This window comes from Sapajus apella, unplaced genomic scaffold (genome assembly GCF_009761245.1).
Source record: "Sapajus apella isolate SASKATOON/1434 unplaced genomic scaffold, GSC_monkey_1.0 scaffold32, whole genome shotgun sequence".
NCBI lineage: Eukaryota > Metazoa > Chordata > Mammalia > Primates > Cebidae > Sapajus > Sapajus apella.
This window is the reverse complement of record NW_022436972.1, coordinates 17598795-17624716: the sequence shown is the minus strand read 5'-3', so window position 1 is coordinate 17624716 and position 25922 is coordinate 17598795. Positions and strand designations below refer to the sequence as shown.

At 39.4% G+C, this 25922-nt stretch overlaps 1 protein-coding gene and 1 long non-coding RNA gene across 23 annotated transcripts in view; one reads left to right on the top strand and one right to left on the bottom strand.

Moving 5' to 3' along the window:
• Positions 1-15707, bottom strand: part of RCBTB2 (RCC1 and BTB domain containing protein 2) — a 46227-nt gene extending 30520 nt beyond the window's left edge. For 4 of the 22 annotated variants that reach the window (XR_004273932.1, XR_004273931.1, XM_032294642.1 and 1 more), the window contains exons 1-4: positions 15382-15610; positions 5351-5449; positions 2999-3094; positions 2596-2660 (exon numbers count right to left, since the gene is read on the bottom strand). Coding sequence is in view for 6 of the 22 variants with exons in the window: in XM_032294642.1 (XP_032150533.1) it covers positions 2596-2637 (42 nt within the window). In the remaining 16 variants the exon portion in view is untranslated. Of the gene's footprint in view, positions 1-2595; positions 3095-5350; positions 5450-14971; positions 15282-15381 lie in introns of those variants that run through there. The other 18 variants (XM_032294657.1, XM_032294648.1, XM_032294650.1 and 15 more) reach the window with 11 other exon arrangements.
• Positions 15708-18178: 2471 nt separating this feature from the next.
• On the top strand, positions 18179-25624 carry LOC116562418. The gene is made up of 2 exons (XR_004273930.1): positions 18179-19582; positions 25343-25624. It is a non-coding gene; the product is annotated as an uncharacterized LOC116562418 (long non-coding RNA).
• The last annotated feature ends 298 nt before the right edge of the window (positions 25625-25922 follow it).

The window sequence follows — 25922 nt, the reverse complement described above, 5'->3', positions numbered from 1 at the left end:
GTCTTTCATAAACAGCACAGATGGAAAGATACAATGACTGACTGCTATTTCATTTTTCCCTTGCAAGTAGATTTTTATATTTCATCCTGCCTTGCTATAAAATCAAGTGGTTTTCTGGATGCCTAGAATCAGGCTATAAATTCCAGCCAGCTCTTAAACACCTGTCTACAAATGATTAGATGTAGACTTTCTTCCTGGCCCACCTGTATAAAAACTTACGGTATCCAGCCCATAACTCTACTGGCTACTGGGATTCCAATGTATGTGTTTTCTTTAATGAAACCTCCAGTCTGTAAGTTTTATGAAATGCTGCTACCAGTCAAGAGAATGTGGGATCTGATAGTATGACTAAGATACAAAAATAAGACATGACCATTCCCTTCAAGGAGGTCACAATTTAATGGAAAACAAATAATTACAATATAACCTAAGTACAACAGAGATGTGAATACACTGCTTTTAAATCTCTGGCAGAAGGCTGGCTGTTGGAGTTTAGTCACCAAAGACTCAATTTTTAAGTTTGTTGGGGTAACTATTGCCTAGAGAACCGATGACTAAATTTATAAAATGCATGTATTTGCATTTTTTGAAATACATATTTAATATAGGCTGAGCATCCCTAATTCAAAAATCTAAATCCAAAACCTAAAACTTTTTGAGTACCAATATGATGCTCAAAGGTCCTGCTCAAAGGAAATGTTCATTGGAGCATTTCAGATTTCAGATTTTAGATTTTCAGGTTAGGGATACTCAACTGGTAAGTATAATACAAATATTCCAAAATCCAAAAAAAGAGTATAAAATCCATGCACTTCTGGTCCCAAGCATTTTGGATGAGGATGCTAAACCTGTATCAGTCTCAAGGAATTACAGCATCTTTGTCCACAGAAGCAACAGATATTCTTCTGTCCAGCACACTCATGAAACAATGTAGGATTCACACAATAGTCCCCCGTAAGAGCCTCAATCTATCTGCAGCCATTCTGCATGACAGCAGCTGTCTCTGCAGAAGGACCCAATCAACTCCATGCCCAACTGTCCAGTAAAAAACTGGCTGAGCAACAGCTAGGTGTGGACAAGAGAAAAATTTATAAGGAGGAAAAAAGCACTACTAAGGAATGACAGTATGGCAGTATGCCTCATCAAGATGGTATCCCTAGAATTCAGTCCTGGTTTGGCACAGGTAACCCTCCTTACTGCAATAACACTACCACAGGAGATAACTAACCCAGGCCAGTTTTCTTCCACTACTTTTCTGGCATCTAGACCACCTCCCCTTCCTTCAAGACCTGGTGTCTGTTTGGGAAATGCTAAGTTGTGAAATTTTAATGTTAGCTCAAGGAAAACATAATTAGGGAAATATATCTGCCATAAAAGTGGAGACCAAATTGCACCTTATTATTCCTCTGAGTGTGTGATACCTGTATAACTATTCTTCTCCAGCAATATGAATAATGGAGTGTCTAAACATACTTCACTTAATTACAGACAACTATGAAGTTGTTGCAATTGAATTTAAAATACAGCATATTTAAAGAGAATCAGAATTACATGCTAGGCATACCTAGCAAAAAAGATTTAAGAAAAAATGCCAACATCTTACCTTTTGAGAATTTCCTAGCATTATAACACTTTGTATATATTCATTATATATTGTATTCATTATATTATATACATTCATTCATTATATCACTTTGTATATATATTTGTACATGTTCACTCACTATGTAGTAATAATATAGTAATTTCACTGCTGATTCTGTGAATCTATTCTTTATTTTATGAAACCTGTTCTTAGGAAAAATTAGGAATTTTTCTTTTAACATTTTGGAAGACTCTCGAGTTCTATACATTACTTTTGTAAAGCACTTTTGGACTTTCCTACAAGGCCTCACAAATGAACACTTAAGTCTGCACATGGTAATGCTATGGTTTAGTTTCAAAAGGTTTGCCACCTTTGCACACTATGCTGGCTTTGCATAATTATTTATAATTTTATTGAATTTTGACCTGATTTTATTAAATATGTATGGGAAACAGACAAAAGTTAATAGTGACAGTTAATATTAAGTTGTTAATACCAATGAGCAGATATTTTGTAAACTGAACAAAATATCACAAGATGCAAATCAATATGCATGCAGGAAGATGTGAGGCCTTTAACATCAACTGAACACTGAGTGGACTTAAGCTGGGTGACTGTCATGTTCAGATGTGATGAAGAAAGAAATTAAATAATGTCTATGACAAATTGAGAGTATATTAGGCAGTTTATAATTTTTCAAAGTTCTGGGAATGGGATAAACATTGTTCAACTCATAGCCTCTTGCAGGCCAGCACTGTCTGAAAGTAGAGGATGGCCTCCGTGCCTCATCCGTCACTGTCACCATCTCTGGGAGCCCTTTCTCTGCCCTTCAGGTATATTGGTTCCCTGCTGATCCCTTCAGCATTCTCTATACCCATAGCAATTATCTGTTGGCCTCCCAGTGATGACACTGTGAGCCCCTCAGAGATAGATACTATCTCATTGATCTTTCATGAGGTATATTTCATGCGACAGAACACACATGCTCCAAGGGCATGGTTTTTTCTAACCTTGCCACTGTCTCCACAGAAAAGAGGAAGTTCTTCTTCCATACGGACTCAGTCCTGGGCAGTCCCTGAGGAAAAAGTATGTGGTAAAATCAGGATCCCTTATGTTCGATGGAACTAGTCAGGTTAAAATTATTTTACTTCTAACTAACAGAGAAAATAAGCTAAGCTCAAATGCTGTGAAAGGAAGATAAAGGAGTTAAATTTTAGGCATGGGAATGAACAGCTATAAAACACCAAAAATGTTTGAACTATTCTAGAACTACCGGATGGTCTCTTACGGGAATCTTCCTACTGAGGTCTAAAAAAGTAGTCTCAAAATATACATGGTTCCTTAACTATAAAGGAAATGAGTAGAACATTTTCATAGTTGACTTCCTGTGATAAATAAAAATAAATCTTAGACCTTAGTCAACTTTTCTCTGAGATAGGAAAGTTCCAAATCACTGGGAAGAGCAGACATCAATTCTCAGCTCCACAGAAGAATATATGATTTGCTAAGCTAGAAAAAAAAAAAAGGGAGAAATGAATGAAAATGATGAAAAGGATGAATGAATGTGGCTTTGTTATTCCAGATTTAATGAAAAATCTGAAACAACAGCCATCAAATATGTAGCAATATATTGATTGTCCTTACCTTAATCACCATCCCCACACCACCTACTTTCTACCAGGTAGACGTGACAGCAGGAGCAGCCCTAGCAGAAGCTATGCAATATGTCTGGACTGTGGTTCAATCATTATGTAATTAACTATTTCATCACTAAAAATAAATAAAAATAAAATAGTTTCTGTCCTCCAAAAAGGAATTTAATAAGGCTGTATTTAATGATGTTGCTTTTTCTAATTTATGAGGTGGGGTCCTATTTACTTAAACACAATCTATATTTCAGGTACTAACATCAGGGTATTTTATCTGATATTTTCTATAGTAGTGTGAGAACCTTATAATAGACAGGTAAAAACAATAATCAAAATATGGCCATGTCTAAATGGTGTTCCTTATCAACTTGACTATATCAGTAATTTTTTTTCCTCAGCTACAAAAAGACCTCTCAGAATATAAGGAATCAGAATTTATTCAGAATTATTATGACTCAAGATTATGAAAATTAAAGCAAATCATTACTTTCTAATGTTTGGAAACAAGTAAAAAAAGATATACTTGTTTTTAAGAAGATCACTTAGAAGTTTCTCACTTAAAAATTTATAAAACTTGATCTGATTGACAATATGGAAAGATATTTTGACATTTTAGCTAATATTTACTACATATTATCTATGGCATTTTAGCAGATCTGTTAAAATCCTAATTTTCTCTAAGACTCAGCACGACTGCCACTGAGATTTACATCAATGTGGATCCTGATTCCTCAAATGGGCTGGGACCTCTTCTCCTCTGCATTTCCACAGCACTTTTTTTGCTTTGTTTGTAACTATACTAACGGCACTGTTCATATTCTGCCTCATACGATAGTGATTCTTTTATGGTGTATCTTCTCTATTAATTGGTAAGTTCTTCAAAAGGGCAGACAATGATTCCTTCATTGCTATAACCCGCAACTCATAGCTCAGAGTAAAACACAACATATTTATAGAAGGCATCCTTAAAACCCAGCTTTTTGTATACTGGAACTGGGTTGTTCCAAAAATCCCTCTCTGTCTGCCTCATCCTACCAAGAAACTACTTTTCCATACTTGCCCCAAGTTTACTGGAATAAAAAATAAAAGGAGAGGAGAATAAAAAGGGAAAGAGAAAAAAGGAAAAGGGACCAAGTAGAGATGTGACTGTCCCTCACTGCATTACTCTAGGCCCTTTCGTTCCTCGCAGAAGGGAAATCTTGCTAATGTGCTAAAATCATGAAAAAGTGATCCCAGGCTTTTGAGTAGAAAAAAAAAACCCTCTTTTCACTGTCTTTGATCAATTCCAATATAATTAAACTCTTTAAAATTAGAATGGTGGGAAACAGGCCATTCTGTTTATCTGACATCAGGTTAAGATATAATTGCATGTATGTCATGGAAATTACAGCATTCAAAGAAACGGTGTGCAGGATTCAATTTGGATGAAATATAAGATTAACATAATTTCGTATTTGTCGATCAGAAAGTCCTTCAAGATTTAGAAACAAATCAGGATTAATTACTATTGTATAATACTATTAAAAAGTGCTTTGAATTTTTTAGCATTGTGGGAGATAGTTGGCTTTTTTTACATTATTTCAATGTGATGCATACAAAATAGAGAAAAACAGCATCCCCAATTTGCATGTATAGTTTGAGAAATACATTTGGAGATTACCTTACCCTGTTATCCATGTGATTTCACCAGGCTATTAACAATATATTGACACATATACTTAAAATAACAATTCACAATATACATACAGAAAGCCATATCCATGATGTGATAAAATGCATTCTAAATAACAACAGCAATAATATAACAGTAAAAATAAAGTTACTCTGTGCCAGGCACTAAGTGCCTCACCTTATCACATTCAATCTTTATAATATCCAAATGAAACGAGTTAATCATTGCCTCCATTTTATTCACACATTTCAGTAACGTGACCAATAGTCACCAACCAATCAGTGTCAGAGCCAGTATTTGAACCAGGGCTATTCAAAAGCCCTTTTTCTTGGACCCTCCATTGTATTTCAGGGATAGATACTTTAAGTTTTTCTTCTGCACATTCCAAATAGTTTTATGTTATACTGACTGGCTGGAAGCATTCCCTCCAAAAAACTTTTGTACCTGATTGTTTTAAATTTCTGGAGCTCAGTATTCAGTCATCTTTAATCCTGTTCCTTTTAGATCCTTGTAAAGTTGTCTTCTAGAGCAAAGTTAATGTGACTGGAAATATAAATACATAAATAAATTCTATTAGAAAAAAACAGAGAAGGAAAAGAATATACTATCTTGAAAATTTAACAATCCATTCTGTATCTGAGAAAAATATAGTTTAACAATTGTATCCATATTATCTACTATTAAAAAGTCAGCAGTAGAGATGCTCTGTCACACAAATATGAAAGTTATAAACTGTAACTTTTGAACATCACATTTTATAAGCTTCAAGAGAGGGTTTCAACAATTTGGATGCTGAAATGTATGAAAAATGCACACTAAGGATAATTTAATTTATAGTATTTCCACACAGAAAATAAAAGAGTACCCATGTGGAAATGGAAAAAAAAAAAGCAAAACTTTCAAACTTTTAGAAGTATAGAAATATCTTTATGACCTCAGAGCAGTTAAAGATTTCATAAGACAGGAAAGAAAAACCACAAAGAAAAGAGCAGTAATTCTGAACAAACGGAAAAATATGCTACAGAAAGGGGGAAGATATTTGTAACTTACATAACGGACAGGTTGGAAAAGATTCATATACAAAATATATAAAGAATGCCTACAAATCAGTAAGAACAAAACAAACAACAAAATTCAGAAGTGGGCAAAGGATACAGGCAATTCACAGAAGAACAAATTAATAAACATATTAAAAGATAATCAAGTTCACCATGTTTTTTATCATAGAAATGCAACCACAATGAGATAGATCTCTTCTTTCAGGTCAGCAAAAGTTAAAGGGGGACAATGCCTAGGGCTGGCGAGGAGGTAGATGAGAAGGCACACTCACATATATTGCTAGAAGGAACGTAAATTGGTACAATCACTTTACAGAACAATTCAACAGTATTTAGACGGAAGCAGTCTTTCCATCTTTTTTGATATGTATATATAACGGAAACAAAAATTTCACAAAATAATTCATACTCCTACATGAGATGTTTGACGTTTGTTTTTCCTACTTTGTGCTATTTTATTCTACCCTACCCTATCCTATTTTATCCTATTCAATTTCATTTTAAAAGAAAATGCTGATCTCAGCCCACTAAAATAATTTCCAGATCACTAACAAGTCATGTAATTTTAGCAACGCTGCTCTAAATGAACTCTAGATCATACACACAAATGTTCCCAATAGCAAAAAGCAAGAAAGAGCAAACAAAATTGATCAACTGAACCGATAAACTGTGACATATGCACACTAGGTAGCTATTAAAATAAATTATCTAGAATCAAAACAGGTAAATCTACAAACAATGTTGACCAAAATCACTAAGTCACAAAATGACACATATAGTATACTGTTTGATAAAATTTTAAAACATGCAGAAGACAATACTATTTTAATGTGTTATGGATACCAACATGTGCATGGTTAGACTTTGATGGGAATTATTTTTCTTTTTTTTTTTTTTTTTTTTTTTTTTTTTTTGAGACGGAGTTTCACTCATGTTACCCAGGCTGGAGTGCAATGGCGCGATCTCGGCTCACCGCAACCTCCGCCTCCTGGGTTCAGGCAATTCTCCTGCCTCAGCCTCCTGAGTAGCTGGGATTACAGGCACGTGCCACCATGCCCAGCTAATTTTTTGTATTTTTTTTTTAGTAGAGATGGGGTTTCACCATGTTGACCAGGATGGTCTCGATCTCTTGACCTCGTGATCCACCCACCTCGGCCTCCCAAAGTGCTGGGATTACAGGCTTGAGCCACCGCGCCCGGCCGGGAATTATTTTTCATGGGAAAGTTTTGGTGGAGGGAATACCAAAGATAAAAAAGGTCCCATGTAACTGCATCAATGAATTGGTATGCTATGGCTTTTCTATCTAACAAGATGGTTTTCAAGATTTTAAGACTAAATTAATCATCTCAGGAAGGAGGGATGAAGGTTACCCAATGTTAAAGAAAATAAACTCTTAAAGTGAGAATTCTATCATTCTAATTTTGCCTTTACCAAAGACACAAAAATTCAATAAACATTTGGTAATGACGACTTACAAAGCATAATTTCTTTAGCCATCTATAATATAAAATTGAATCAATACCCTAGGAAGGCCAGGCATTGTGGCTCACACCTGTAATCCCAGCACTTTGAGGATCGCTTGAGGCCCCCAAGAGTTTGAGACTAGTCTGGGCAACACAGAAAGACCCCGTTTCTACAAGAAACTTAAAAATTAGTTACATGTGGCAGTACACATCTGTAGTCCCAGCTACTCGGGAGGCTAAGATAGGTAGATCACTTGAGCCCAGGATGTTGAGGCTGCAGTGAACCGTGATCACACCACTGCACTCAGCCTGGGTAACGAAGACCTTATCTCAAAAAATAAAAAATAAATAAATTTTTAAATCAGCTATGATCACACCACTGCACATTAGCCTATGGAACAGAGCAAGACTCTTTTTCTTTTTTTTTTTTTTTTTTTTTTGGAAAAAGAATTTTCCCTCATGTTCCCCAGGCGGGAGTGCAATGGTGCGATCTCGGCTCCCCGCAACCTCCGCCTTCTGGGTTCAGGCAATTCTCCTGCCTCAGCCTCCTGAGTAGCTGGGATTACAGGCACGCACCACCATGCCCAGCTAATTTTTTGTATTTTTAGTAGAGACGGGGTTTCACCATGTTGACCAGGGTGGTCTCGATCTCTTGACCTTTCTAAAAAAATATAACTTAAGGCCGGGCGCGGTGGCTCAAGCCTGTAATCCCAGCACTTTGGGAGGCTGAGGCGGGTGGATCACGAGGTCAAGAGATCAAGACCATCCTGGTCAACATGGTGAAACCCCGTCTCTACTAAAAATACAAAAAACATTAGCTGGGCATGGTGGCGCGTGCCTGTAATCCCAGCTACTCAGGAGGTTGAGGCAGGAGAATTGCCTGAACGCAGGAGGCGGAGGTTGCGGTGAGCCGAGATCGCGCCATTGCACTCCAGCCTGGGTAACATGAGTGAAACTCCGTCTCAAAAAAAAAAAAAATAAAACTAAATAAAAATTTTAAAAAATAAAAATAGGCCAGGCGCAGTGGCTCACACCTGTAATCCCAGCACTTTGGGAGGCCAAGGTAGGCGGATCACCTGAGGTCAGGAGTTTGAGACCAGCCTGCCAACATGGTGAAACCCCATCTCTACTAAAAATACAAAAATTAGCCGGGGTAGGGGCATGTGCCTGTAGTCCCAGCTACTTGGGAGGGTGAAGCAGGAGAATTGCTTGAACCAATATAGGAAGAGGTTACAGCGATCCAAGATCACACCACAGCATTCCAGCCTGGGTGACAGAGTGAGACTCCATTTCAAAAAATAATAATGATAAATAGATTTTTTTAAATAGGATGATTAACATATCCAATGAGCAGTATTTGTACTACTATATCTGGAAGAAAAATCCACAATAGAAAAAAAAAGTTTTAATATCAATGTATTAAAATGGCAAAAATGTTCTTTCTACTTATGGTCTAAATCTGCTTACAGATGTCCCCCTTTTCTGCATAGGAAGGCAATGTTTCTTGCAGAGCCAGAGTAGAAGCTGGCAACAGTACTGGGAAGATTTTCTTCATAGTGACAATGTTACAGCATAAGATCATCTCATATTATCTTACTATGGGATGACAGTAAGATCATCTTACTATCTTACTATGTGTTACTTTATTAGTTTTTCCCTTGTATGTTTGTTTGGGATATATGACTTGGCTCATATATATAGATATGATATATAGTTATTCATATTAAAAGGTGCTTTGTTTTTTGTAAAAGTCTCATGCATTTCCTCATTTTATTAAAATGTAATCTAAGACTGTTTTCACAGACTCTTACTGTACTGATATTTGCCTTGCAATATAAATAGAAAATGGAATGATAAGTACCTTCTCCAAGCAGAAGTTCCTGCCACTGATCTGTGTCTTTAAGGTTCCACATTGGACACTCGGGGGCCAGTATGTCAAGTCTGTACAAAAGTAATTTTTCAAAGCCAAATATATATAAAGTAAGGTAATCTGTCACATGACACTTCCTATTTCAGCTGTTTTCCTAATTGTACAGTTCAGTAATTTATTTGCAAAGTATCCCGGTTTGGGACAAATAGCTACTTATTTCTATGTAGTCTATGTTGAGAGTTTTCTCTACACTCTGAAAAACCACACAGTTGAAGACTACTGAACAAGAGGATACTCTTTTGATAATGTGATAAACGCATTCATACCTAATCCTCACATAAAGTCAAATAATTCGTTTCCCTGTGCAAAACATATAATAGGAATTCTGTACATATTATTTTTGGTAATCAGTATTAATCAGCGTATCTGCTACACAATGTGTCATACTACTTGGTAATACCTCTGACCTAAAAAATGAGTTAAGCTGATTATAGGACATAGGTTCATTTGCCTAATTCATTCAACAAATATTGATTCAGTGCCTGCAGTAAGCACTGAAAAGAAAGCAAATACGTGAGAGAAAACAGAATAACATAGAGCAAAAGAATATCCAGCTCTTAGGGGCTCGTGTCCATATTACTCCAACGCAATGGTAGGTTTTGAGTGCTGATAGTTTGCAGTTAATCAAGGGCTTCTAAATGCTAATAATTCTTCTTTAGAAGTGATTCCAGAAGAAGAGGCGAAAAAAATAGCAATTCCTGCAGAGAAGACCCAATGTCACATATTTTAAAAGTCAGCTTGATAATAAGAGATCAACTCTGAAGCTATGCTCGAGGAACACATTAACAACATATTTTTTTTAGAATTATCTCAATATAGAACTCTATGCTTAAAATTCTCCCATCTGGGTGGGCAACACATTTGATGATGCTTTTATAATCAAAGAAACAGGAAATTAAATAATAAGATGTCTTTTAGAGGATCAGCACACAGTTTACAGCATCAGTATGTTAATGAGCTACGGACCACACAAATTTCAATAGGATAATGATGGTTCCCAAGTATATGCTTAGCCGAGTCATTAGATAGCAGCTTTTTAAGTGTCATCTTCAAGTCATAAATAATATAAATACATATACAATAAAACATAATCCCAATTGTCACTCGCAAAAAAGGATAATGTTAGCTGTAATGTTAGCTCCACTTGAATGAGCTGTCTAAAATAAATGATAACTAACAGTAAAATACCTACATGACTGCTAATCACAATGGAACAATTATAAACAGGATGGACAAAACTAAAGCACTAAAAGCACAAACAAAACTAGCACAAGACCTCAAAGGAAATGGTATTGCCATATGTTCATGAAAAACAAAAAACTGTTGTGCAGAATACAGAAACACTGTTGTTATTTTAATTATTTTTTTAAAAGATTTCCAAATTTTAACAAGAGTGATGAGTCAGCTCTTCAGTACAAAGCAAAGCAGTATTTAATTGAAAAGATTACTGAGCTTGCCAACTTCGGTCTTTTCAGCCACACACAGCAAAAGTGTCATTTTCAAATATGAAAAATAACATAAATTATACAAATATTTTTAAGTTGTTATATTAAATTAACATGAGTTGAGACTTGAGACCTCATTCGTAAATCTATTTTAAATTTAGGTCCTTACAGATTTAATCCAAGTTTTCAAAAAAATCTTAACATGCCTGTTAAAGAGAGCCTAATTGTTAAAGATCTTTGACACAGCACACATACTCCTTCAACATGGCAGGCCCTCTTGGCCTTGGCTTATTTCCACTTGAGACTGGTTTTGTTCAGTATTATATACATGCATACATGCAGCATAATACAGGACATATTATAATGCAGTCAAAATTTATGTTTTATTCACATACTATCACTTGCTGGTACTTTAGCTCAAAACATCTTGCATAGGGAGATATACATAAGAGATATTAGCTCAGGCTAATTAGCAAGGCTGAAGACATAAAAGAAACCTACTCTAATGACAGATTAAATCTAAAAAATTATTATGGTTTAAGTTTCCTGAAAACCCTCACAGTGTCAGAATGCAATCACCATGTGAACTGGACACATGTTCCTTCCAGACAATGAAAGCTAGAAGTATCATCTCAGACTTCCATTGATGGACATTATAAATACCCCTTACCGGGAGGGAAACTATTCACTCCTTTGAAGTAAAATCTCCATGCGGACCTCTTTCTCGCTCTCTCTCTCTTTCTTTTTTTTTTTTTTTTTTTTTTTTTTTGAGTTAAGAGTCTCACTGTTTCACTCTGTTGCCCAGGCTAGAGTGTAGTGGCACCATCTCGGCTCACTGTAACCTCTGCTTCCTGGGTTCAAGCAATTCTCTGCCTCAGCATCCCGCTCCCGAGTAGCTGGGATTACAGGCACCCGCCACCATGCCCAGCTAATTATTTTGTATTTTTAGTAGAGACGGGGTTTCACCATCTTGGCCAGGCTGGTCTTGAACTCCTGACCTCATGATCCACCCACCTCTGCCTCCCAAAGTGCTGGAATCACAGGCGTAAGCCACCGTGCCTGGCCATACCTCTCTTTTATTCTTTAGAGTCCTTAATGTCACTCTGTAACCCCAATAATTCTCAAATCTCCGTTTTTCTGGACAATTTTTATCTGTAGCAATATTTATTTATCTGTTTATGAGATGGGGTCTTATTCTATTGCCCAGGCTGGAGTGCAGTGGTGCGATAATGGCTCACTGCAGCCTCAACCTTCCCAGGTCAAGTGATCCTTTCACATCAGCCTCCCAAGTAGCTGAAACTACAGGTGTGTGCTACCATGCCTGGCTAATTTTTTGTTTGTTCATTTGTTTTACTGTTGAGACAGAGTTCTGCCATGTTGCCCAAGTTAGTCTTTAACTCCTGGGCTCAAGAAGATCTGACTGCCTCGGTCTCTCAAACTGCTGGGATTACAGGTGAGCCACCGAGCCTGGTCTGATCCAACTAAACCTCAACAGTAGTAGTATCTTGGGGCATTTAAATTTCACTTTAACTAACTGATAAAACCAAACTTGAATATGACAATTTTATAGCACATAAGCAAATTCCACGGATTCCTTACATTTATGGTCCTTGCTGGGCTCATCAAGCAGACCTTCACCCCACGGCTTCTGCATTTGATATTTCCAGTATGCTCAGCGCTCACTTTCCCACTCCTCCCACATCTGCATGGCACAGGACTTCATTTAAGTCTTGAAACAATTGCCATCATTTCAGAGAGGTGACTACCTCATCTAAAATGGCTAGCTCTCCAAATTCTTTGAATCACAAGGTCAGGAGTTCAAGACCAGCCTGTCCAAGACAGTGAAATCCCATCTTTACTCAAAATGTAATATAATTATAGACTAATAGTATTTTGGTGTTTGAACAAATTTTTTGTAATCTATGTAAGTAAAGGACATGAGGGGAAACACACTTTACTTTCTAAATTATTCCTCTCCATCATCCTTTTTCTCTAAGCCTCCTTTAATTATGGACTGAAATTTAGTTAGGTTTATTCGGTTCAATCAGAAATCTCTAAGAGAGGTCATTTAATACCTTATAGCATAACATCACACCAAGTGATTTAAGCTCCTCTCCTACACAATTTCAAATACAGAAAAGCAATGACCATTCTTAGAAAAGATCTTCACTCATCATCCACAGTCAGAGGGACATTAAGAAGCAATTGCAAAAAACTGTGGAGACAACATACAATTTTCTCAGCACAATTTACATAGTTGTCTGACTAGTCTCTTCCTTGTGAAAGTCCAGTGTCTTCATTCGATATGCTGGGTTAAACTGTAAACTCCTGAATAACTTGAACTCTTGTTTGGGGAAAAAAAGGTTTTTTTCACCTACATACTATAAAAAATGGTGACATTTCTCACAAGGGTCATGATGTGGGCTCCCATAAAAGACACTGTAGAGCATGATAAAGAATGTTTTCTCCCAGAAGAACATTTCTAAAACCCAGTTCTCCATGTTAAACGTCAGCTTTGGTTTATCCTTCAGACTCACCATAACCATGATGTTTAAAATTGCAATCCACACCTGCACTCCCAATTCCCTTTCTCTGTTCTCCCTTTTCTTTTTTCATAGCATTTATAATTTTCTAACCTAATAAGCAAATATGTTTTTTATCATTCTTTTCTAGAATGTAAGCTCCAGAGGGAAGGGATCTTTGTCTTTTTTGTTCATTGATACATCCAAGCACCAAGGACAGGACCTGATATAAATTTTTGTTGAAAAAATGAATGAATCTATGTTGAGTTCAGTACAAAAATATCTCTGAAGTTAGATTCCAATTTTATTTAGACAATTAACAAATACCTTCTAAGCTCCAATTATGGAGACAGATTGATCATACCCATACAAACATATAATATCAGATAGTGATTACGTGCTACAAAGCCAAACCAGCAGTACAAGGGTTTGGAGAGCCAGCCATTTTAGATGAGGTAGTCACCACTCTGAAATGATGGCAATTGTTTCAAGACTTAAATGAAGTCCTGCACTATGCAAATGTGGGAGGAGTGGAAAAGTGAGCATTGAGCACACTAGAAATACCAAATGCAGAAGCCCTGCGGTGAGGGTCCAGCAAGGGCAATAAGGCCTGACTTGGGAAAGTGGGGTATGCAAGAACGTATCATTCTTGTTGCTTTTATCTGCTGCTTAATAACACGCATGTACTGTCTAGCACGAAATAGAGATTACATTTCACCTAGAGTACTCATTCTCTGAGCCTAAGTGGCTCTTCTATTCCAGCGCCCAAATATCTATATCAGCACATCATCATATAAGATTACAAAGCACACAGTAATGACTTTGTTAGAAACTCTTCCCAGTAGCCCCAGGAGTCCGGAAACTGACTTAACTAAGAACCAGTGTCCAGTAAGGTGTAAAGCCCAGCAGAAATGCAATATTAGGAAGGTGTAAAGCCAGGAGGCTCAATAAACGTTAGTGACTGTCACTTTGGAGTCTGGGGGAAAGAGCAACGATCCAGAACACTGTTTGTGAATTCAACCACTTTTATTCAGCTCTGACAAGGTAAGTTGCCAAGCACAGTACAAGGTAGCTCTCTACGACAAGCATTTTGTTACAGTCCTGGGCTCGAATTGTTGCAACATTTTATGTAATTTTTGCAAAGAACAAAAGCAAACGTTCATTCTAAATTCGCTTTCCAACTCAGTTCTTTCTCCGCCATACGGAGCACTTGGAAAGTTTTCAACGTCTGAAAACCTCTATTTCCAGGGCTGAGCAGAGAAGTGTGTGTTCCGGGTTAAGGCGGCGATTTCTTCCCATCCCTCCATAGTTCCAAAACAGCTTCGCCTAACAAAGTCAAACTTTCTGCGCTATTCCTGGTCATCAGGACCAAATGTCGAAAGCATAAACTGCCACTGAGTTAGCAGGCCGGTTCGGGGCCCGGGACCTGGGATATTAGATTTATGGGGCGGAAGCCTAGGGTCGAGGCGACAGAAATGAAATCAGCAACCTATGCTGAGCAGTGAGTGGGTTAGGAAGGCAAACTCCAGGCAAGACCCTTCCCCGGGTCCCGGGACGCCCCCTAGCCACACCAGACGCGAGAGCTTAGGATGAGAACAACCTCCGGGCAGGCGAGCACCCTGGAACGACGCCAAACGCGACCCCTACTATAGGACTCGCGCATGCGCAGCGTGGCGCAGCCTGGGCCGGCTTCTCAGTAGGATGTAGTCCCAGAGCAGCGCAGCGGATCTCCGCCAGCAGAATTGCGCATGTGCACTGCAGCCACTGCCCCGCGGCCTGGGCTGGGGTGTAGCCCCAGAATCCAGCCCCTAGCCCCCGCCAGCAGGTTTACGCATGCGCGGCGACGCCTAGGCCTGTGGTACGGTCGCGGCTCTAGTCCCCGGGGCCCCTCAGTGGTCTCTTGGCTGGCAGGTTGGGCCGCAAGGGCGCGGGAAGGTGGCCTGCACCGGGGGTAACTGAGTACCCCACTGAGTTAGCAAGTAGGGGTACCCTAACAGCGGCCCGCGTTAGGGCCGCTATCTCCCTCGCCCTCCCTCACCACTTCTCCACCCTCTTACCTCCGCGCAGGCCGGAGCCGCGTCCGCTCCGCCTCCTTGGTCCCGGTTACTGCTAGGTCGGGGCCCCGGCGCAGCGAGGTGTTGGCACCTCCCACTGAAGCGGCCCGGCCTCGGCGGGATGCGCTCCGGTGCCCGGGAGAGAAAGAAAGGACGGGAGCGCAGACGAGGGGAGGGGGCTGGCGACGGCGCCTCGCCCCTCCTCTCCTCCCTTGGCTGCCCACCGCCGCCCCCGTCTTTCTCGCAGAGGCCCCCTCCCCTCGGAGTTGACCCCCGGGAGTAGACGCAGCGTCTCCCGCTGGGGCTGCCTCCGCTTTTCCAGGGAATTCCTCCTTGGGCCACCCCCACCTTCTCCGGGGTTAGGTTCTCCCAAATCTTGGAAATCTGTGGATACCCGACCTAGAAGGATGAAGCGTGTATGATGCCAAGAGCAACCTTTTCCACAGCCCCTCTCCTTAGCCTGCCTCAGCTTTTCTGGTGGTGGTCACTCCATCTGGGAGCTCCGATCACTTCACGTTTTCACCCCATTGCTGTGGGGAGGAAGTCCTGTTACCCCTTATAGTACAAATGCTGAAATAATGAGGGACGTGTGCTGGTGGGTTGGGAGGGGGTGACCTCAGTTACCTTGGGGCCAAGGGCTTCGGAAACAGCCACCTTCTCCCCTTATTATTATTCTATGTTGCAGTAATTTCTTAATATTACACTCCACTTCTGTTGGCCTTTGTAGATTTAAGTAAAATGCACCACAACTTTGCAATGTGCAATAATTTCTTCCACTGCACTACACTTAAATTGACCTGAGTGGATTTTGGTAAAATGCTCAACAGTTAAATGTTATTAGCTATTCCTATGAAGTAAGCTGCTTGCTTTTATATTGGCTTTTTCAGGAGGACACTGGTTCCTCTCCAGTGTAGAGCCAAAAGTAGTAGAACTAGATAGAAAAACAGATTCCAACCCACAGTGACCATGTCAGTTTGTTTCGTTTGGCTTTTGTCATTTTTTGGGAAAAAAAACATCATTCTGGAATGTCTGACTGCCTTTCTGCTACAGTCGGCAGACATTTATCTCTATTAATAAGCCTCAGAAGGAGGCTTGCAAGATGGGATACAGGTGTTTCTCATAGATCTCTAAAAGGAAGAAAACGTTTGTAGTTTACATTCACAGGAAGTTGCAGAGATGGTGCAGAGAGGCATTGTGTGCCTTCCCCCAGTTTCCCCATTGGTTACATCTTATCAATGAAAGAAATTTATCAGTTAAAAATGTTTGCTGTCAGAAAAAAGCTCACTTCAGTGATGACAGCTGATAGCTGGCTTATTATTATTATCATTATTTTAGCACCTATTGTGTCCCAGGAGCTTTATCTTATTTGGAGCTCACAATAATCCTGTAACGCCGGGATTATCCTTACTTTACAGATAAAGCAACTCAGGCCCCAAGAGATTAAGTTTCTTTCATCAGCAATCATGGCAAGATCTGTTTGCCTTGCACACTTCGTCTTTTCCACATTGTGGACAGCTGAAGTTCACGCAGGCCATACACTGTGCTTCATTTGAAGCCGGGCAATTAGCTAACAATAAAAACATGTCTTTATGTTTTGAAAACGGTGATATTTTCTCAGAAGTTAAAACTTTTAAATCTACCTATCAAAGAATGTGTTTCATTAAAGATTTTAATTTTACATGGGTCCAATAGTTTTTCCCAGGGCAGTCAAAATTAAAAGCCAGAGGTAAAAATGTCTCCATCACATATAAGTGTTTTTCAAAATTTTTGGATAATTTGGTCTACTAAACTTCACTGTATTGCTGAATTCAGTAGACTAAAAAATTAGACTCTGAGAGAGTATAGGTTAGCATTTCAGGAGTTAAAAGTTCCCATCACCACATCTGCCAAGTTTACCTACATCTGGACCTGTGCACTATGTATTTCCTCCCATTACTGGGAATGAGCGGTCCATGCTCTTATTTAAGTTCAACCCTTCCACCTTTGTATTAGGTCCTGTCTTCCTTACAGTCTCAAGGTGTTCACTCCAGTATTTGTCACCTCTCAATCCTACATCATTAATTTTTATCTGTATGCTGGATCATTCCCATATGCATATTAACATTGTGCAATATTTGCCTATCTTTTTAAAAAGTTCCTTAATAATATGCCCCCTTCCAGCTACCAACTCGTTCTCTTTCAAAATGTCTTAAAAGAGTCACTTATATTCACTGTATCCTCATCCCCTCCTCCTCCTATTCATTCTTTCTCTCTCTCTTTTTTTTTTCTGAGATGGAATCTTGCTCTATCACCCCAGCTGGAGTGCAGTGCTGCAATCTCAGCTCATTGCAGCCTCCACTGTCTGGATTCATGGGATTCTTGTGCCTCAGCCTCCCAAGTAGCTGGGACAACAGGCATGTATCATCATGCCAGCTGATGTTTGTTTTTTGTGCCTTTTTTTTTTTTTTTTTTGATAAGGATTTTTGTTCTTATTGCCCAGGCTGGAGTGTGGTGGTGCAATCTTGGCTCACTGCAACCTCCACTTCCAGGGTTCCAGTGATTCTCCTGCCTCAGCCTCCTGAGTAGCTGGGATTACAGGCACCCACCACCACGCCTGGCTAATTTTTTGTATTTTTAGTAGAGATGGGATTTTGCCATGTTGAGCAGCCTCGTCTTGAACTCTTGACCTCAGATAATCCATCCGCCTTGGCCTCCCAAAGTGCTGGGATTACAGGTTTGAGCCATCGCACCCAGCAATTTTTGTATTTTTAATAGAGATGGAGTTTCGCCATGCTGGCCAGTGTGGTCTTAAATCCTGACCTCAGGTGATCTGCCCACCTCGGCCTCCCAAAATGCTGAGATTATAGGTGTGAGCTACCATGCCCCTCCCTCCTATTCATTGTGGAATCTATTTCAGCCAAGCTTTTGCCCCTATCCCTCCACTGAAACTCCTCTTGGCAAAGTCACCAGTGACCTCACAATTGCTGAATCAGTGGTTACATTTCCATTATATCAGTTGAACTATCAGCATTAGAACACAGTTGCTTACAGCTGCCATCTTGAAGCATTCACTTTCTTCCCTTGGCCTTCAGGTGGCCCCTGTCTCTTGGTTTGTCTACCTCACTGGCAGCTCCATTAGCTCATCCTCCACTTCTGCAGCCACTAGCATGCCCAAAGTTTGGTTCTTGGACTTCTCTGTCTTTTCATTCCCTTAGCAGTTTTATTTCAAGACATGGTTTTTAGTATTCAGGCTGGGGCCATTCCTTCTCCTCCCAGCCTCCCATGTCCTGCCACTTCTTATGTCCTAACAGGTTCATGACACTACAAGGAAAGTAGGAGCCCTTGTCCTTTTCCAGCCCACAGTGGGGTCCCAGCTGCAAAAAAAGTCTTATGTTTCTTCCCTTTTCAAACCCCCAAGTTACTTATGCTTTGGGGTATCTTTAAGCCTCCTTTAGTTACCCAAAAGCAGAGGAATTCATCTTGCTTTTTTCTTTTCAGGTATCCAGGCACCAAGGCCCTAATCACAACAAAAGTTGGATGGGGTCATCTTTTGACTTTTTCTTGGAAATTCAGAAAGTCTAGTTTTGCTTCAGGGAAGATAGAAATGTTCTTTCTTTCCTCTTTGAGTCTCCAGCACAAAAATTTTACACCAGTAAATTTCTACATCAGTCTGCTTGTTACAGATTGAATGCATGAACGAATGACTGCAAGTGACATGCACTTTGGTGCCCCATGTACCATTGATTAGGTGAATGACCTTGGGTAGCACCTTAGTTTTCTAGAACTTAAATTTTTTGAGACTTCCTGAAATTGGTGATTTGTATTACATTTCTTAGTTTCCTCTCCTGGGTTTAAAATAATATGCTTTATCTACTGCAAAAGCTCCAGAGAGAAACTAAAAACTTGACTTGAATCAACTGGCCAAACTCTGGATAGCTGACAGTAAGCTGAAACTGGAAAAGGACTGGTTTGGAGCAAGGGGTCTGACTGAGGGGAGCAGTTCTATGGAAGAGGAGGAGGAGGAACCCCACTAAGCACATTCCTTGATCAGAAGGGAAAGGATACCCACTATACCAGATAAACATTTTTCCTTTATGCATCTGAATTTTTTTGCCTATTATTTTATCATTTAGAATTTCTTTTCCAATTTTATTTCAGAAAATGTCATTGCTACACCTATATTTCTACAGGTCATATCTAGAAATATACCTAAGCCACAACAAAGGTAAGAGAACAACTTTCTGACTCGGTATCTAAGGGCAACCCCTGGTAATGTTAGCTTTCCTTAAATCCCATGGGAGCTGGGAGAATAGGATGCTCCTAGTAGAATTCTGCAAACACCATGTAGAATCCTCCTCCTTCACCAATCCTGCTGAGCACAGGTGACTCTCCTGGGGTCCCAGCTACTTCCGAATGTGTGGTGTATGGGAGAGTGTAAGTGGCCAGGTTGCTGTGGACATAGAAGGCACAAAAGGAGCACTGCCCAGCTCTGTGTTTTGTAGAGATATCAGTTACACTGCACCTTTACTGATGCATGCTATTACCATGCTATATAGCGTTGTGCATCTCAGCATGGTATTAGAATTGGTGTTAGAATATAAAAGTGATAAAGATGATAATAGGCACACATACACTTACGATGGCAATACTGAAAGAATGACAAAATGCCAAGAGATGATGAAAGAAGCCTTTCCAAAACAAGTAACTTTAGCATTAAGTTTTCAGTGTGGACTGGTGCAGTGGCTCATGCCTGTAATCCCAGCATTTTGGGAGGCAGAGACGGGCGAATCACTTGAGGTCAGGAGTTCTTGATCAGCCTGGCCAACGTGGTGAAACCCCATCTCTGCTAAAAATACAAAAAATTAGCCGGATGTGGTGGTGGGCACTTGTAATTCCAGCCACTCAGGTGGCTGAGTCAGTGTGTATATGAGTTAGCTAAGGGAACAAAGGTTAGGGATGGAAGTGTTAGGGAAGGGAAATATTCTAAGTATAATAAGAAGTGTGATCTATTTGAGTATTGTAAATTGCTCAGTAAGCCTAAAACAAAGGCTATATGGAGGGGATTGGGCAATGGTAGGAGATTAAAGTTACCGCGCATTCATGAATGGATACTAAGGTTGATTCTTTATCTGCAACTGTGATAGTGCTGCAGTGAACAGGGGAGCACAGATATCTCTTCAACATACTGATTTCATTTTCACTGGACATATACTCAGTAGTGAGATTGCTGGATCATATGATGGTCCTATTTTTAATATTTTGAGGACCTCCTCATTGTTTTTTATAATGGCTGTACTAATTTACATTCCCATCAACAAATTTTCTCTACATCATTGCCAACACTTGTTATTTTTTATCTTTTTTACAATAGCCATCTTTACAGGTGTGGGTGATATCTCATCGTGCATTTAATTTGCATTTCCCTGATGATTAGTAATGTTGAACTTTTTTTCATCTACTTGGCCATTTGTGTCTCTTCTTTGAGAAATGTTTATTCAGGTCCTCTGCCCATTTTTAAATTGGGTTGTTTTCTTGCTATTGAGTTGTTTGAATTCCTTATATATTTTGGATATTAATGCCCTAACAGATGAATGGTTCTCAAATCTTTTCTCCAATTTGCTAGGTTTTATCTTCACTCTGTTGATTGTTTCTTTGTTGTACAGAATATTTTTTGTTTGATGTAATTCTATTTTTCTGTTTTTGCTTTAGTTGCCTGTGCTTTTGGGGTCATCTCCAAAAAAGTCATTGCCTAGACCAATGTCCTAGAGTTTTCCCCTATGTTTTAGTAGTTTTGTAGTTTCAAGTCTTATGTTTTAAGTCTTTATTCATTTTTAGTTGATTTTTGTATTTGGTGTGAGAAAAAGGTTTCATTTCATTTTTCTGCATATGGATATCCAATTTTCCCTACACTACCTTTTTTTTTAAGAGACTGTTCTTTCCCCATTGTGTTCACAGCCTTGTCAAAAATCAATCAGCCTTTTTTAAAAAAATAAGACAATTCTGTCATTCGTGACAATATGGATGAACCTGGAGGTCATTAAGTAAAATACCACATGATATCATTCATATGTGGAACCTTAAAAAGTTGAACTCATAGAAGCTGAGAGCACAGGGGCTGGGGCTGGGGAGGATCAGGGAGATATTGGTCAAAAAATAAAAAATTTCAGTTAGGCAGGAGGAATAAGTTCAAGATATCTGTAGTACAATAGGGTGACTGTAGTTAATAACAATGTTTTGTATATTTACAAATTGCCAAGAGAGTAAATGTTAAGTGTGCTCAGCAGACACACACAATGATAAGTATATGAGGTGATGCATATGTTATTTACTTGATTCAGCCATTCCATAATATATCCATATATCAAAAGATCATGTTATATACCACAAATATATGGAATTTTGTTAATTAAAAATAAAATTTTAAAAACTAATACCTTATTTAGGAATAATTTCTTTTCTTTTTTCTTTTTCTTTCTTTCTTTTTTTTTTTTTTTTTTTTTTTTTTGAGATAGAATCTCCCTCTGTTGCCCAGGGTGGAGTGCAGTGGCATGATCTCGGCTTGCTGCAACCTCTGCCTTTCAAGTTCAAGTGCATCTTCTGCCTCAGTCTCCCAAATAGCTGGGACAATGGGCACATGCCACCATACTCAGCTACTTTTTGTATTTTTAGTGGAGCCCTGGTTTCACCATGTTGGCCAGGCTGATCTCGAACTCCTGACCTCAGATAATCTGCCTGCCTTGGCCTCCCAAAGTGCTGGGATTACAGGTATGAGCCACTGCACCTAACCTAAAATAGCAATACTTCCTTGAGTGCTTTCTTGAGCTGTGCCCTTACTGAGGACTAAACTTGTACTTTTTTTCTTCTCTTGCCCAAATTTGTATCTAAGGGGTCTGGAGAGTCATGCCCTCCAAATCATAGTCTCAACAGACAGGTTTTACTTAGCGCTATATAACATGGCTTACTTTCCAACCTGACTCTGGTATAACATCATATGATAGATAGGGAAGGAAATATTTTAATCCCAAATATATTTTCTTTGCCATGTCTTGAAATAGTCCTGCAAAGCTGACTTGTGGGGAAAATCTGTTCTGAAGAGAATCCCCTTCCTTCTCCCTCCTTTTTCCTGTTCCAGGAGAGAATCACACCTAATTAGAAACACTTACAATCTATTCTCTCTGATGCTTGCTACCTGGAGACTTCCTCTGCATAATGAGAACCTTGGTCTCCACAACCCCTTATCTTAACCCAGACAACCCCTTCTATTGGTTCTATCAGCATAATGGAAATCTTGGTTTCCACAACCCCTTATCTTAATCCAGACATTCCTATCTATTGATTCTAGGTCTTTGGACAATAATTTAACTCTTTCAACAAACTGCCAATTAGAAAAGCTTTGAATCTACCTATAACCTGGAAGCCCCTCCTTCCAGTTGTCCAATCTTTCTGGATTGAACCAATATACCCCTTATATGTGTTGATTGATGGCTTATGTTCTCCCTAAAATGTCTAAAACCAAGCTATATCCTGACCGCCTTGGGCACATATTCTCACAATCTTCTGAGGGCTGTGTCATGGGCCATCAGTCACTCATTTTTGGATCAGAATAAATCCCTTTAAATATTTTACAGAGTATGACTCTTTTTATCGACATTACAATTACCAGCAACTTAAGTCATTTTTGCCCGATCTTACAGTTAAGATGGTGGAGACTTAGGTTACGTAACTTGCCTACGGTCACATTAAGTAATAGGAGGTGGAGCTAGGACTCAAATCCATCTCTGATTCCAATCTGGAGCTCTTTCCACTGGACCATGAGGCCTCTTTCCAATAAGATGTAAAGGTAAATGGGCCAAATAATAGAAGGCCTTGGCAATGTAACAGCAAGATGTGTCATAGGATCTAACAAAGGATTTTAAGCAGGAGGACAGGGGGTGAGCCTAGAGCTGGGGAAAGCACATGAAGCCACTATTGCATCAACCCTGGCTGAAATCAGCTGTCCTTGAATTCAGTGTGACAGTGGTGTGGGCTTAAAGAGAGAGGAGAACATGGATTTGAGAAAATTTTAGGAGTTGAAATTAGCAAGACTGGATATAAAGAGTAGAAAAGAATGAGGCGTGTGACTCACACCTGTAATTCCAGCACTTTAGGGGCCTGATACAGGCGGATGGCTTGAGGCCAGGAGTTCAAGAGCAACTTGGGCAACACAGTGAGATCCTGTCTTAACAACAACAACAAAATGAACTCAGTGGGATGTGGTGGCTCATGTCTAGTTTCAGCTACTAGAGAGGCTGAGGTGGGAGGAACACTTGAGGCCAGGAGTTCAAGACCACAGAGCCTTGATTGTGCCAGGGTATTCTAGCCAGGGTGACAAAGTTTTTGAGACCCCCCCCCACCTCAAAAAAAAAAAGTAGATGTGAACACTTGCAGGGAATAAAAAAAGAATAAAAAAGAATGTGAACTTAGTAAGTCACTTAATATTTTCGGAGCCTCAATAATCTTTACCTTTAAAACGGAGGATTAGACTTAATGTTTTCTTAATATTTTAAGATTTTTTGCAAAGCCAACTGATACCAAAATGTGATAAAGATTGCACATTTTTGCATATTGAATAATAAATAAAATGTAGCAAATAGAAATTAGCAATAAATTTAAAAGTATAGTATACCATGACCAAGACTGGGTTCATTTCAGTGATGTAAATATGATTGAATGTTAAGAAATTTATTAATATATTCCTTCATAATTGTAGGTCAAAGGAATAGAAATGTTTTAATTGATAAGAAAATGTTTGATAAAATTTAAGTCTGTAGTCATTTTTGATCAAAGAGATCTTTAGTAAGTGGCTATATAAGCTGAAAGTTAGGTTCATGCTTAATAGTTGTAAATCGCAAATAAAAAATCCTAAGCCCCTCAACCATCTGAATGGACTCCTCCTCTTGGCCAAGTACACTCCAAGTTAACCTGAAAACCTAGTTCAGGCCATGATGGGAAGGAGGGGTCAGACATGCCTCATTATACTCTCCTCTTTTTTGGAATTCAGGAAAAGCCAGCCAGCATTAACATCAATGCAGATCTTAAATCTGATAAGAAGCATTTACAATTGTTAAATCAAGTTTAGCTTAAAGCTGCCTCCTTTACCTATTTTAAGTTCAGCCTGAAGGTTTTTCTGTACATCATGAATTATAACAAGCAGAGGTGTAAACAAACTGTTGCCTACAATTGTGCCAATCACTGAGTTTTCCAAAACCTGATTTCCTTCAATGAACCCTTCGTATTGCCCACAAAGTGGTGTGATTAGATCTAGAGTCTTGGTTAGATTCAGGTTCTATTTTTTTGGCAAGATGACTTTCTAGACGTTATTGTGTCTGTGTCCTTCCAACCAAGAGGCATATAATGTTGAGTTGCTTCTTTCTGTGATATTGGTAGTTGTTAGTGCTAAATACCTAGATCCATTAACTCAGCAGATATTGGAAATGATGATATCCTAACCCTATCATTTCATCTTCATTTATTAGCTGGCATGTTTCTATAAGGGGAAATTCCTTTTTCAACTATTTGATTTCCCAGTGATATAGGAAAAGCATGATAAGTGTTTGACTCTGTCTCTTAATTTGCCAGCTCTTATAATAATGGGTTGGCAGTCTACAATGGCCACCAATTGAGCTTATTTTTTGGTATTGTGAATTCATGAATTTAAGCTTATTTTATTGCTCACAGGACTGTGGTTTTTGTGACAATCACAGAGGAGCAAGCCTGGCTTGTCTGAGACAATCATATCAATTCATTCTCACTTGACAGTGTCTGGTATGGGCATGTGACTGGTTTTAGCCATAGGCATTTTGATAGGGACAGGGGCAGAGAAATTCCAGGCAGAAAAGGTCACGTCCCTAGTGAAGCCTCATCTCAAGCTGAAAAGCCTGAGACCGCAGCGCAAAGTGAGAACTTACATCCCTGTTTCCTTGCTCGAATGTCACATTTTCCAAAGCACCCACAGCCCCACACTGCCCTCACATCCCGTGCCTATAAAAACCCCAGCCTCAGTCGGCAGAGAGAGGAGAAGCAGCTGAACGTCAGGGACTACAGCTGAACACCAGAGAGAAGTGGGCAGATTTCAGAAGGACAACTTGACGGCATAACTCTGGAAAAGAATCTGGCTAGAGACTGCCAGACTTCAGGGGAAGATTACCTACCCACCTCGTCCCCTTTTCAGCTCCCCCTCTTGCTGACAGTCACTTTTATTGGCAATAAAATCCATACATTTACCATCCTTCAATTCATTCATGTGACTTCATTTCTCCTGGATGCTGGACAAGAGCTTGGAAGCCATGAGTGTGGACACAAAAAAGCCGTCACACTTGGCCTTGCTAGCAGAAGGTAGCCACCTCACATGAAAAGGCAGAGGGCCAACTGAGCTGTTAACACTTAAGTTGTCTGTGTATGGCAGGCAAAGCTAAAAGGGCACTGTAGCACTCCCTCTGGGATTTCAGGGGTTGTGGGCACCCCCCTAGATGCTACCACAGGGCAACACAGAGTTCACTCCTGCCAGCACCCAAAAGCAATCACCC